The sequence below is a fragment of the Phyllostomus discolor genome, chromosome 12, assembly GCF_004126475.2.
Source record: "Phyllostomus discolor isolate MPI-MPIP mPhyDis1 chromosome 12, mPhyDis1.pri.v3, whole genome shotgun sequence".
Lineage (NCBI taxonomy): Eukaryota > Metazoa > Chordata > Mammalia > Chiroptera > Phyllostomidae > Phyllostomus > Phyllostomus discolor.
Window position 1 is genome coordinate 17,855,533 of NC_040914.2, and position 12,980 is coordinate 17,868,512.

Genomic DNA, 12,980 nt, shown 5'->3' on the forward strand with positions numbered 1-12,980 from the left:
TGCACCTTCTGCCGGTTCCTTACCACTCTCTGGCCACGAAGACGATGTACTACTTACTTTCCTACCAGCCACAGTGTTTCCATCTTAACTTCTTTCTGCCTCACCGCTCCACGCAACCACACATTTCAGGCTCCCCTCCCTGCCACCACGCAGTGGCTCTTCCCAGTTTGACGCATTGCAGAGAAAGCCGAACCAATCGGCGCTGCGCTCTTATTTCCGCTATGGCCCGGGCCCAATAGAGACGCGGTTCACACCAGGGACGCGTCACGCACGGCCGAGCGTGTCCCTCCGCCAGGGAGGAAAGTGGTGTGGACACAGGGGGCGTGGCGCGCGGCAATGGAAAGTAGTCCGGCCGCTGGTTCGCACGCACGCGCGCGGCCGGCGGCAAACCCCAGCTCAGTACGGGGTGGGAGCGGGAGATTCGCGGGCCCAGCCGCGCTGTTGGGGCGCGGAGGGATCCTCGGGAGTCGCAGTGCGGCAGCACGTGGGCCGGGTGGGGTGGGGCGGGGAGGGGCGGGGCCTAGCGAGGCGGGGCGCGCGCGACGTCCGTTGTGGGACCGTTGGGGCGGGCGGCGGTGGCGGCGGCGCGCGCTGCGGGCAGAGTGTGGAGGCGCGGACGCGCGGCGGAGCTCGAGCTGCTGCAGCTGCTGCCGCCGCCGGAGGAACCTTGATCCCCGCGCTCCGGACACCCCGGCTTCGCCATGGTGAGTGAGGCTGTGGGGCCGCGGAGACGAACACAGCGCGGCAGGAGCCCTAAAAGAACCAGTGGACCCAAAAGAGGGGGAGTCCGGGCCCCGGGGGACGTCTCTGGACTCCTCGCTGCCTCCCAGTCGGAGGCATCTGAATCCAGAGGGGGACGTTTGGGTCCCAAAAGGGGGGTTGGGGACTTCCAAAAGCTACTTTAAGCACCAAATGAGTTGTTTAGACCCCAAAATGGGCATCGGAGCCTCTACGGGAGCATTTGGATCTAGGATGGAACATATGGACCCTCAGAGGGGGCTTTTGGACCCTTTCTAAGAGGTGTTTTGAACCCAGGCTAGGGCGTTTGGTCTTTGAGATGGGGTGTTTGGACCCCAGCAGGGCGAGATAAGAAACACTGGCAGGGGTGGGGGTTATTTGGGCCCTGATGAACGCTTTGGGTCCTGAGTGGATGCAGGGAAGAGGCATCAGGGGCAGGCTGGACTCCTGGGGAGCGCCCCCAGAAGGCGCAGTGGGTAGCTGGGCCTAGATGGTGATGGGGGTGACTTCTGCAGAGTAGAAGGGGGAGGTCTCGGAAGACCAGCATTGCAGAGGATGGAGGAGGAGGGTAAAGCTCAGGGGAGGAAGGGCCTGGGGTAGGTGGTAGCGAAGGTTAGAAGATGCTCTTGAAGTCTGCAGAGACTGAAAAGCATTGAGGTTAGGGAGGTGGCTAAAGGAGATAATGGCAAGACTGGTGCTTGCCCCAGTGGTGGAGCAACAAGGGGCCTCGTGATCGATTTGAGGGCAGCCAGAAAGATTCCGAGGTTATTAGTGGGTTGAGGCTGTTGATCTAGGAAGGGGGGTTGGGTTTGGGGGAGTCGGGAAGAGTGTTGGGTTTGGGTCCGAGAGAAGGTGGCTTTCCAAGGTGAGGGGTGGAAGAGAACATGGGCTGGGGTGGCCAAGGGTGAGGTGGTAGGAGGCTTGGGGCAGGGAGGAGGAAATGAATGGCAACCAAAGTGGGTCTAGGTTTGGAGGTAGATGTGGGTAGTTCCCTGGAGCTCTCCAGGGAAGAGCTGGGACAAAGACCATTCAGTTTGGATGGGGAGTGGGCTGCAGGGAGGCCCCCTTCCCCAGGAAGAACAGGTTGGGCAGAAGGCCCCCCCCACCTGGGGCAGTGGGAGCAGGTGGGTGGAGTTGTTCAGGCCCCTATTGCGCATTGAAGCCGCATGAAATGGGGGTGGGGGGGTCAAAGTTTAGGATGCATCAAATGAGCCAGCTTTTTAAGCCTTCAGCCTCACTCCTTCGCTGCCCCTTGCAGACCAGGAGAACGGCTTTTTCCAAACTGGAGTGCTTGTTTTCTCTGATCTCCAGCTCCACGCACATCTCCTCAACGCACATCTCGAGTGTGCCAGATGACAGTGCAGTACAGTGTGGCGTCAGTGACGATCAGACGCCCAATCCTGTAGCAGTGGGGGCTGTGGAGCTTGACCAGAGAGGACCTCCAGAGAGACCCCTTCATCGGCCTGAGGGCCACTTGCTCTGCTCAGGGCCCCCACTGAGTAGTCCCATTAATTCACACAGTTGGATTTTGAGGGGAAACCAGCAGACCAGTTCTTTCCTATTCCCTGCCACCCATAACACCCCCAGCCCACGCCAGGCTCAGCCTGGGAACTGAGCACAGCCTCCTCCCTGGCAAGGCTGGGCAGAACAGGCCGCCGTGGCTGTGTATCAGATCTCATTCTTGCTGACACAGACTTGATGGCTCCTCTCGCTGCTGCCCCGCTTTCCCCCAGCAGAACTGCGCTGGAGGGGCACTGGACCACTGGCAGGTGCCAGCGACCCCCCTACTTCCCAGACAGCACCTGGGCTTGGGCCCCGGTAGTTTCTCTTTCCATCTGTGATCAGCAAGGTGTGGGTGGGACACGTCCCGGTGAACTGGCCTTGGTCGGACTTTGGCCTGAGAGCTGTGCCTCCTCCTTGGCCGGGTGAGGGGCCCTGGCCCTGGTTTCCCATCTCATCTGACACTGCGCTCCAGCCTGGATTGGGGGCTGGGCAGAGCAGAGCAGTGATACCCTCTTTCCCTCCCATGCCCGACCCCACCCCATGCCATGTTTCTAGTCCAGCCTCATGCTGGAGCCCAGGGTGAAGGGAAAGGGATCAGGACACCAGCAGGGTTATTTGGGAGGCAGTTTTTGGTAAAGGCTTAAAATCTTCGGTTCTGGAAAGGGAGGGAGCCCTGAGAAGGGTCCCCCCAGCAGTGATGGCTTCTCAGGTGATCAGTCTGCCTGGCAGCAGCCATGCATTCAGATTTGTAGCTTGGAGCTAAGACCTTCCCTTCACCCAGCGGGGGAAAGGGTCTCTTGACCTGGAGGGAGATTGCCTGGCCGGACCCCAGGCACAGCCACACCTACTCAGGGGCAGTGGGCAGCCGCAGACACTGCCCCAGCCCCTGCCAATATGTCCCAGAGGTGGGGGAGAATTGGGCGTCCTGCAGAGCAGTGCAGTGGGGGTGGGAAGGTCCCTGGTAGGGCTGGCTTTCCCATCTAGGCCAGGAGAGAGGATGGGAAGCAGGTGGCGGCCCTCCTCCCCAGGCTGCTGCTCTCCTCTCCAGTCTTCCTCTTTCCCCTCCCCTGGCATTGCCCGGCCTTGGTAACCAGAGCCTATCCTCTCTTCTCACTTTCTCTGGGCTGCTTCCTCGGGTGGCAGGATCTCGGGGATCGGCCCAGGCTGCTTTGCCCACGGGAGCTGGAGGAAGAGGGTAGAACAAGGGGCCTGTGGGCCTGGGGCTGCCAGGTGGGCAGCTGGAAGCCCAGCAGCCCCAAGTCCTTTTTAAGGCAGTGAAGGCGTATCTCTGTTTGGCCTCTGAACCTTCCCTTTGGACTTTAGACTTTTCTAGAACGTGCATATGGGGTGCTTTTCTTTCTGCGCCCCCCTCCCTTAGCCATCTCTCCTCTGTCACCATCCCTTTGATTCCCCTTCCCATTCTGCCTGTTTGGGGCTTAGCTTCAAGTTTCTCTTCCCTCCGATGTTAAAAGGAAGGACACTTGAGATCAGTTCTAATGTGACCATCTCTTCATATTTGGGATGGGGTGGGCGTTTGCGGGGTAGTTGCTGGCTTCCGTGGAAGCTCTGGAAGCTCTTTGTAGGATAGTGCAGACACAGTATTTGCACCACTTGGGGGAACTCGCAGACCGAAAGCTAGCACTCTGCCATAGACTTGGAGCCACCCTCCCCTAACTGTAAAAGGAAGTCAGCGAAGAGAGGGAGCACCCAGTCTGGACCCACAGTGGTCCAGGGAGGGTGGTGCCTTCTTGGCAGCAATCACAGAAACCAAGGAAAGTGTCTCTTCTTGCTGCCTAAAGCTGAGTGTGGGGATCAGCCCCCCACCAAGCCCTCCCAGAGAGGATCCCTGTACCTGGCTGGCTCCCAGCACACCAGCACAAGGAAAGCTAGTCTTGGCCTCTCCTCTGCCCCACCCCCAAACCCTGCATGCAGCAAGGGCTGGCTGCCACCAGCTGGTGGCCAGTTCCCAGAGCGGCCAGGGCTGGAAAGGGTTAAAAACTGCAGCGCTGCTGGGAAAGCTGACTTTAGTCCTGAAGCCTCTGCCACCGTCCGCTGCTGCTGCCCTCTGCAGTCCCCTCCCCGACATTTGCCCCTTCTGTCCGAAGGAAACAGAACGATGCCCTGCGCCATCCCTGTGCGCAGGGGAGGGGAGCAGCTGCCTCTGGCCTGACCCGGCTTCCCTCGGGCACTCAGCTACTCAGAGCCACCAGTGAGGGGCATGTTTGCCAGTTGGGTGCACTTGGACTTAGCACCTCCAAATAGCTGACACAGAAACCAGCAGAGAGCCCCAGACGCCAGCCCCGGCCTGCCCGAAGACTGGCCCGTTTCAGTGTGGAGCCTCCCAGCGCTGCTGGATTGGGCCTCGAGGGCAACTGCTCCCTTCACTCAGCCTCCGGGATCCCTGCGGTGGCGCTGACTCTGAGCCACTGCCCTGGGCTGTGCCAGTGCGGCTGGTATGGGGCTGGGCGGCGCTCCTCCCGCCCTCCGGCTCAGGGCCTGAAACGCTGGGGTCCAGAGGGGCCTGGGTCAGCCCAGCTGGGGTGTCCTGCCCACCTGAGTGCTGGGCTTCCTGAATCACCAGACTCGGGCACTGGCCCTGCCCTGCCCCGCACCTCCCTTGCCTACACACATGGAACACCACGTGGAGTTGGCCTCGCCAAAGGGGGCTGGGCTCAGCGAGGAAGGGGCAGCCATGGCGGCCACCAGCCCGGTGACTGACTTTCTCCTTCCTGCTTTTCCAGGCTGACCAGCTGACTGAGGAGCAGATCGCAGGTGAGACTTCCCACCCACCCCACCCCGTACCCCGCCTCAGGAAGGCCTCCCCAGCCAACCCTCACTCCGGTGGGGAGTGACGTCTGACAGATGAACTCATGTGTTCCCTACGCCACCTAGTGCTACGCCTGGTGCTCAGAAGGTTGATGACAGGTGTAGGAGACCACCCCAGTGCCCCAGTGACACCAGACCCTGCAGTCCTAAGGCACACTCACCCGGCAACGAAGGCTGCATTCTCCCGGCCACCGGTCCCCCGGGGCCTTTTAGTTAGTGGCTGCCGGGTGAACCCCGCAGGCTCCTGCCTGTGAACAGGCTCAGCGGTGAGCGCCCTGCCTCCCTGCCCCACCTCCGGAGCTGCCCACCAGCTGGCCTGTCCCTCCCACCCCCGCACTTCCCTGCACCCAGCGCTCCCCTCCGCACGTGCTCACACTCACCAGAAACACGTCCCCTGGGTCTCTGCATAGGCAGTGACTTCTCCTCGGTCTTGGTCCACTTGTCACCTTAGAGAGGCCGACCCTTTCTCCCTGCCAGACAGACCTGCCTCTACTCTGCCCTGTCATCCTGCCTGTGGCCTCCAGACCCATTCCCACCGTCTGATGTTATTTTGCGGCATCCCTGCCCACTCTGCCTCCCGCCACGGGCTGTGCGTGCCTGGGGCTGAGGCTCAGTGTTCGCTGGTTCCTGCCGAGCTGTCGGTGCCCGGAACCTAGCAGGCTAGTAGGTGCTCCGTCAGTTTTTGTGGGCTATGTGAATCAACAAAGGAACCCTTACACACCCGCCAGTAAACCATAAGGAACCCTTGGATCCCATCTGACTCATTTTTGTAATGTATCCAGAAAGGTCGGCACACCTTAAGGACTGCTGGGTGACTGGGTGGGGTTCCGGGTCCCCTGCTCCCCGGACCAAGGTGCCTGCAGACAGAGAACAGCCCCCGGTTCTCTCAACAGCACTGGGCCAACACAGATAGGCGGGAGCAGAGGTTTAGAGCGGGGCCTCGGCCCCAGCAGCTGCCCACATGGCAGCGCTACCCTCCTCTTCGCCAGGCCGAGTGACAAGCACTGGATGCCCAGTGGGTGGAGGTGGGAGCGGGCTTGCCTGTTCTCCTTCCCCCGCCCCCCTGCACACAGAGTCACATTTTCAGCTTCTCAACTTTGACCCCAGGTGGCTATGGAGACCCACTGAGGCAAGCTAGAAAACTGCCTTGTTGCTTAGCAGTCACGAGTTCAGCGTGTACACATGACCCCCTCCCTGCCCGTCTCCCCAGGGCCCAGGGCTCAGGGCACAGCTTCTCGGCTGTGTGCATGGCTCCCACTGCACCTGCCACCCGCAGCCCGACACCCTGACCACAAGTAACACAAACAGCTTGCGCCCCACCCTGTTCCCATTAGCACGCTGCCCCCTACCTCACCCCAGCCCACACCCTCTGGGAATAGGCTACTGGGCATCTGCTCCCCGAGGGTTTGGGGGTAGAGAGCGCCAGATGCCAAAATGAGCCCGGTGGGAGGGCAGGTGCCACGTGCTCCTCTCCCGCGCCTGACACGTCCCCAGCTGTGGCCCTCCCACTCAGTGCCACTAGCTCCTCATCCTCCTGGCTTGGCAGCCGTCCCCTCTCCTGCCATCCCCCCATCCACCCCACGCACCGTCCGTCAGCCGAGCTCTGCTGCCGGCCACCCCCACACTGCACACAGCCGCTCGCTCCTCTGGAAGCGCGTAGCGTCGGCCCCAAGGAACGGGGCTGGCGATGCTGGTGAGGAGGGATGCGGTGCCAGCCAAAGGCGGTCTGCATCCGCCCCTCCTCCCCTCCCCTCCCAGCCAGTTGACCTTGGCTGGCATACTTTAGACAGAGACTCCTCTTGGCTCTCCTCCACTCCGTGACATTGGTCCATTTCATCATTTGAGGGAGAGGCCGAGTCCAGGGACAAAGAAGAAATGTAGAAGCATCTGAGGACAGTGTTAGCTCGTTCTCTCTGCCCCACCAACCCCCCGAGCCAGGTGTGCCCACTGGTCGCTGTGCTTGGCCCGGCGGAGGTACTGAAGGAGGGAAGGGGCTGCCCTAAGCCCGGAAGCAAGAGGCTTGGCCCGGGCCAGAGGTCTAGTTCTAGTGTCTTGAGGGGAGCCTGGCCTCCGGCCTCCCTCCAATCCAGGAGTCGGCATCCCAGAGCCAGGATTTGCCTGTGGTCCTGGCCTCTGACTCATCCCCTTTCTTCCCCCAGAGTTCAAGGAGGCCTTCTCCCTGTTTGACAAGGATGGAGATGGCACTATCACCACCAAGGAGCTGGGGACAGTGATGAGGTCCCTGGGACAGAACCCCACTGAAGCAGAGCTGCAGGACATGATCAACGAGGTGGATGCAGATGGTGAGCCGCACCCCTGGGCACAGGGAGCCTTCCTTGGGGCCACGGGGTCGCCTCCTGGGGCCTGGACCAGGGGTGTTCCCAACTCCCTTCCCACCTTCCAGGGAATGGGACCATTGACTTCCCAGAGTTCTTGACCATGATGGCCAGAAAGATGAAGGATACGGACAGCGAGGAGGAGATCCGAGAGGCCTTCCGTGTCTTTGACAAGGTAAGCAGTCCTTCCAGAGTGGTTCTGGGACTCAGCCAAGGGATAGAGCGGGCGGGGCTCCGGGACGCACAGAGTCTGAGCTGCGGGAGGCCTGGGGCCCCGCGCCGGCCCCACTGCCAGCTCCCTCAGCAGCTCCAGGGAGCCCCTTCCTCTGCTCAGTCAGGGTGACAGACAGTCCCGTCCCCGCTGCCCTCTCCCACCGCCCCCCCAGGGAGGAGCAGGGGATGGCCTCGAGCTCAGAGCCTGTGCCTGTCCCCGCACACCAGGACGGCAACGGCTACATCAGCGCGGCGGAGCTGCGTCACGTCATGACGAACCTGGGTGAGAAGCTGACCGACGAGGAGGTGGATGAGATGATCCGAGAGGCCGACATTGATGGGGATGGCCAGGTCAACTATGAAGGTGAGCTGGCGCCGGCCTTGGTCTGCAGGGCCGGGCCCTGGGGCCCCAGTGTGGGGAGGGCCACTCTCGGCCAGCCCCGCCGCACCCCGGCTGACCTCCACCTCCTCACTTCCCTTCCAGAGTTTGTACAGATGATGACCGCGAAGTGAAGACCCGGGCAGCTGGCAATGCCCGTTCTCCTGATCTCTCTCTCCTCGCGCGCGCTCTCTTCGACACTCCCCTGCGTTCCGGTTCTAGCAAACACCAGTCGGTTGACTGAGAATCTGATAAAGCCACAAAAGATTTGTCCCAAGCTGCATGACTGCTCTTCCTCCCCCTCCAGTCCCCTTCCCACCCTCATCTCCTCCTCTCCCTTCCCCCTCCACCAACCTCTGCCGGGGCCTGAGGCGTTTATAAGATGAGCCCCCTTCCCCCTGGGGGAGCCTCTGCCCTCCTCCTCCAGCCCGGGCAGCTCTCCTCTGTTTCAGTTTGCTCCCTTCCATGTGTCATCTTGTTTTGGGTGCGGGGGTGGCTGCCAGCCCTGTCCAGGACCTGCTAGGGAGGAGATAAGGCCCTTGCCTGGGCAGAAGAGCACGCCTTTGTCGTTGCATGCAACCAGCCCCGTGATTCTGTGTGCAAATCCCAGCAGCCTATGGGGCAAGGGGCCGAGAGAGGTGTTCCAGGACTGAGGCTTGTGATGTTGTCCGGATGTGGCCCTGGAGGGGGTTGAGGGGCCAGGGAGTCTTGGAAGCTGGCATTCTTTTCCCACTTGAAGGGCCAATTTGTGGCGGGGACAGACAGAGTGGACAGCACCCAGACCCCGCTGGCTGCTCCCCGAAACCCTCCGATTGGCTTCCCGGTGCCGGGCTGCCGGGGGCTGCCCAGCTGGCCGCTCTGCAGACCATACCACCCGCGCCCCTAAAGCACCCTCCAGCTGTTCTGTAAATACTTGGTGCTAAAGTCTCTGCCACTCCTCCCTCCTGACCCCGCCCCCTGCATCGCCCTCCCTAGCGGGGCCGGTGTGGGGACGGTCGCTTTGTAATGTGCTGGTTATCCTGTTGTGTTTTTTTTTTCTTTATGCCCCTGAAAACTAATTTTTGTCCAAACCATGCTGGGCTAGCTGAAAGGTGGAGAGAGGGGAGGTGCGCCCCACCACACCCTCAAGAGAAACACCTGCAATAAACAATCTTGGCGGCTAGCGGCTGGCTGCCCGGAGGACCGGCGGTGGAGGGCAGCTCTGCCTCCTGGTCAGCCGTCCCCTCCCACTTCTCCATGGTGACCTGCGGGCTCCCTCACATCTGCGCTGTCTCTGTGCCCTCCTCTGCCCTGCACCGCACCCTCCCCCCCCCCCCCCGCCCACCTGCCTGCCCACCCCCACCTCCAGCGGAGAGCATGATCCGTGACCTCGCTTCTGACTTTCGCCTCTGGGACAAGTAAGGCAATGTGGGCAGTTCGGTCGTCTGGGTTTTGTTTTTCTTTTCCTTTTTCTGTTCATTTCATCTGCCCTCCCACCCCCAGGTCGATCGAGTGGCTTTTCCTGGGACCTGCCCAGCTTTGAGAATCTCTTCTCGTCCACCTCTGGCACCCGCCTCTGGGGGAGGGGAGGGGAGGGGAGGGGAGGGACTGGACACAGGGGGAGACCCAACCAAGAGCTGAGGGTAAGGGCAGGTGGGCGTGAAGCTGTGGTCATTTTCGGAGTGTTTTGGTTTTGGTTTTATTTGGTTCTTTTTTTTAAACCGGGCAATATTGTGTTCAGTTCAAGCTGTGAAGAAAAATATATATCAGTGTTTTCCAATAAAATACAGTGACTACCTGATTGGCTCTGGCCTTCGTCCTGGTTTCTGGGCCCGGGACCCTGCGGCCTGGTCACTGCAGCCGAGTGGCACCTGTGGGCTGGAGTTCGGATCCCAGCTGGAGCATGCAGCCTTGAGGGGCGGTCAGCTTTGAGTGCTCACCACGGGCCAGCGGGGGGATGCACGAGTGTGCCAGAGACCAGCCCACCCTCGGGGCACGGTGGGCATCAGTCCAACAGCCAGACAACTGAGAAGGTGGTGTCAGACCCTGTGGTGGGGGGAGGATTCACTGAAGGAGGCGGTGTCGGGGCCCAGGACTAAGGGAGAAGTGAAGCAGAAAGCCCAGCGCACCCGCAGACCACACAGAGCTCCTTCCCTGAGGTAACGGGTGTGAAGAAAGGCCTGAGGGCCTGCCATGCTACAGCGGAGGGAGGTAACAGTCCTTGGGGGCGGGGGCTTCCCCAAAATACATGTGCCCTGCCCCGGGCTGCTGATACTATCCACTTCCCATGCTGGGCACAGGAGACGAACCACTAGTAAACATCTGTGCCTGGCCCTGGAAGAGCAGAGAAGTCTGCCAAGGCCCAACGTCAGGGGCCTCCTTTGTGGCCAGGATTGACCTGGGCTGCATCTTCCTGCTGTGAGCCAGTCACCTGAGCCCCAGTTTCTTTGCCCCCTTTTCTTAAAAAAAATTGCTTAAAGATTTTATCTGTAGAGAGAGGGGTAAGGAGGGAGAAGGACAGGGAGGGAACATGCATGTGCAAGAGACATACATCATTGATCAGTTGCCTCTCACACACCCCCTGCTGGGGACCTGGCCTGCAACCCAGGCGTGTGTTCTGAGTGGGAATTACACTGGCGGCCCTTTGGTCTGCAGGCCAGTGCTCAATCCACTCAGCCAGATTTGCCCCCTTTGCTGCCATCCGTTGTGGTCTGGCACTTGGTACAGTAGGACAGTATAAATGGATAAGAGCTCAGGGACTGAGCAGAACACTGGCTCCAGCACTTAGCTGCCTCCTTGGCCTCAGGCAGATGACTTGTCCCCAGACCCCTGTGTCCCAGCTATAAAATGGGGGTGTCAGACCCTGGCCAGTGGCTCGCCTGAAGTGTCATCCCATGCACCGAAAGGTTGTGGGCTCGATATCCAGTCAGGGCACGTATGGGAGGCTGCCAATGGATATTCCTCATACCGATGTTTCTCTCTCTATGATCAATAAATATCCTCTGGCAAGGACCGAGAGAAATGGGGGTATGAGAGCACCTACCTGCTGGTGTCGAGCCGAGGCGTGAGGAACCTCAGGACCAGGCCTGGGCGTGGTGAGCGCCCGGCTGGTGACCTCTGATCTCTGTGCCGCGCTTCATGACCCCCAGGCTCCCTTCAGGACTGCGTCGCCGGGCTCGCTGAACCCTCCAAGCCACTGCTGGGGCTGGGTGCCATCAGTCCCCACTCTGCAGCTTAGGAAACGGCCCTAGAGAAGGGAAGAGTCTCTACCAAGGTTATGAAGTCAAAAGTGGCAGGGCTGGCATTCAAACCAGATCTGACCCCAAGGAGTTCATGCTCAGGCTCCCAGTTTTAGAGTCAAGGGTCATTTATATACAAAGATGGCACTTCTGGCCAAGATGGAGGCGTAGGTAGACACACTGTGCCTCCTCGCACAACCAAAAGGACAACAACTTCAAAAAATAACCAGAACTGATAAAAAAATTGAACTGTATGGAAGTCCAACAACCAAGGATTAAAAGAGAAACATCTATCCAGACTGGTAGAAGGGGCAGAGACAGGCAGTCAAGGCAGAAAGGACCTGCAGCAAGGCTGTGGCTAGCAGACCCAGCGAGGCGGCAGATTGCGGACCAGGTGGTCCCACATTCGAAAACAGATAAGCCGGGAGAAACAACTGGGGAGCAAGACAGACTGCACAACCTAGGGCTGCTGCACATGGAAATAAAGCCTCAAACCACTGAACTCTCACAGGAGAGTTCGTTGGAGAGACCCAAAGGGTCCCAAAACATACACAAACCCACCCATCCAGGAATCAGTACCAGAAGGGCCCAGTTTGCTAGTGGGAAGCAGGGGAAGTGATTGAAATCCAACAGAGAGCAGAGCAAGCGCCATTGTTCCCTCTCAGACTCCGCCCCTCCATACAGCATCACAACCCAGCGACTTGGGTTGCCCCGCCCTGGTGAACACCTAAGGCCCCGCCCCTCACTATATAACACGTGGAACAAGACAAACAAAAGAACGGATCAAAGCTCTGGAAAAATACAACTAAGCGACAAAGAGATAACCAACCTATCAGATGCACAGTTCAAAGCACTGGTGATCAGGATGCTCACAGAATTGGTTGAATTTGGTTGCAAATTAGATGAAAAAATGAAGGCTACGCTTAGTGAAATAAAGGAAAATGTACAGGGAACCAATAGTGATGGAAAGGAAACTAGGACTCAAATCAACAATGTGGACCAGAAGGAAGAAAGAAACTTCCAACCAGAAAAGAATGGAGAAACGAGAATTCAAAAAAAATGAGGAGAGGCTTAGGAACCTCCAGGACATCTTTAAACATTCCAACATCCAAATTACAGGAGTACCAGAATGTGGAGCGGGGGGGAGCAACAAGTGGAAAAGTTATTTGAACAAATAATAAAGGAGAACTTCCCCAATCTGGCAAAGGAAATAGACTTCCAGGAAGTCCAGGAAGCTCAGAGAGTCCCAAAGAAGTTGGACCCAAGGAGGAACACACCAGGGCACATCATAATTACATTACCCAAGATTAAAATGAAAGAATCCTACAAACAGCCAGAGAAAAGGAGACAGTTACCTACAAAGGAGTTCCCATAAGGCTATCACCTGATTTCTCAGAAGAGACCTTACAGGCAAGAAGGGGCTGGAAAGAAGGATTCCAAGTCATGAAAGGCAAGGACCTACATCCCAGATTGCTCTATCCAGCAATGCTTTCATTTAGAATGGAAGGGCAGATAAAGTGTTTCCTAGATAAGGTCAAGTTAAAGGAGTTCATCATCACCAAGCCCTTATTATATGAAAGTATTATATTTATATATAATATTACATATCATTTGTTATTTATTATATAAACATGCAATGTGCAATATACCATATGCATTATATATTATAATATATAAATATATATTATTAAAGGTACTTATCTAAGAAAAAGATTAAAAATATGAATAGTAAAAAAGGCAGCAAATTCACAGTTATTAACAACCACA

At 58.4% G+C, this 12,980-nt stretch overlaps 1 protein-coding gene across 1 annotated transcript; it reads left to right on the forward strand.

Moving 5' to 3' along the window:
* Nucleotides 1–547: 547 nt before the first annotated feature.
* CALM3 (calmodulin 3) lies at nt 548–9,775 on the forward strand. Its single transcript, XM_028529819.1, has 6 exons — nt 548–704; nt 4,983–5,013; nt 7,227–7,370; nt 7,472–7,578; nt 7,845–7,980; nt 8,101–9,775. The coding sequence occupies exons 1-6, from the start codon at nt 702–704 to the stop codon at nt 8,127–8,129; spliced, it is 450 nt and encodes a 149-aa protein (XP_028385620.1). The 5' UTR covers nt 548–701; the 3' UTR covers nt 8,130–9,775.
* Nucleotides 9,776–12,980: the final 3,205 nt, after the last annotated feature.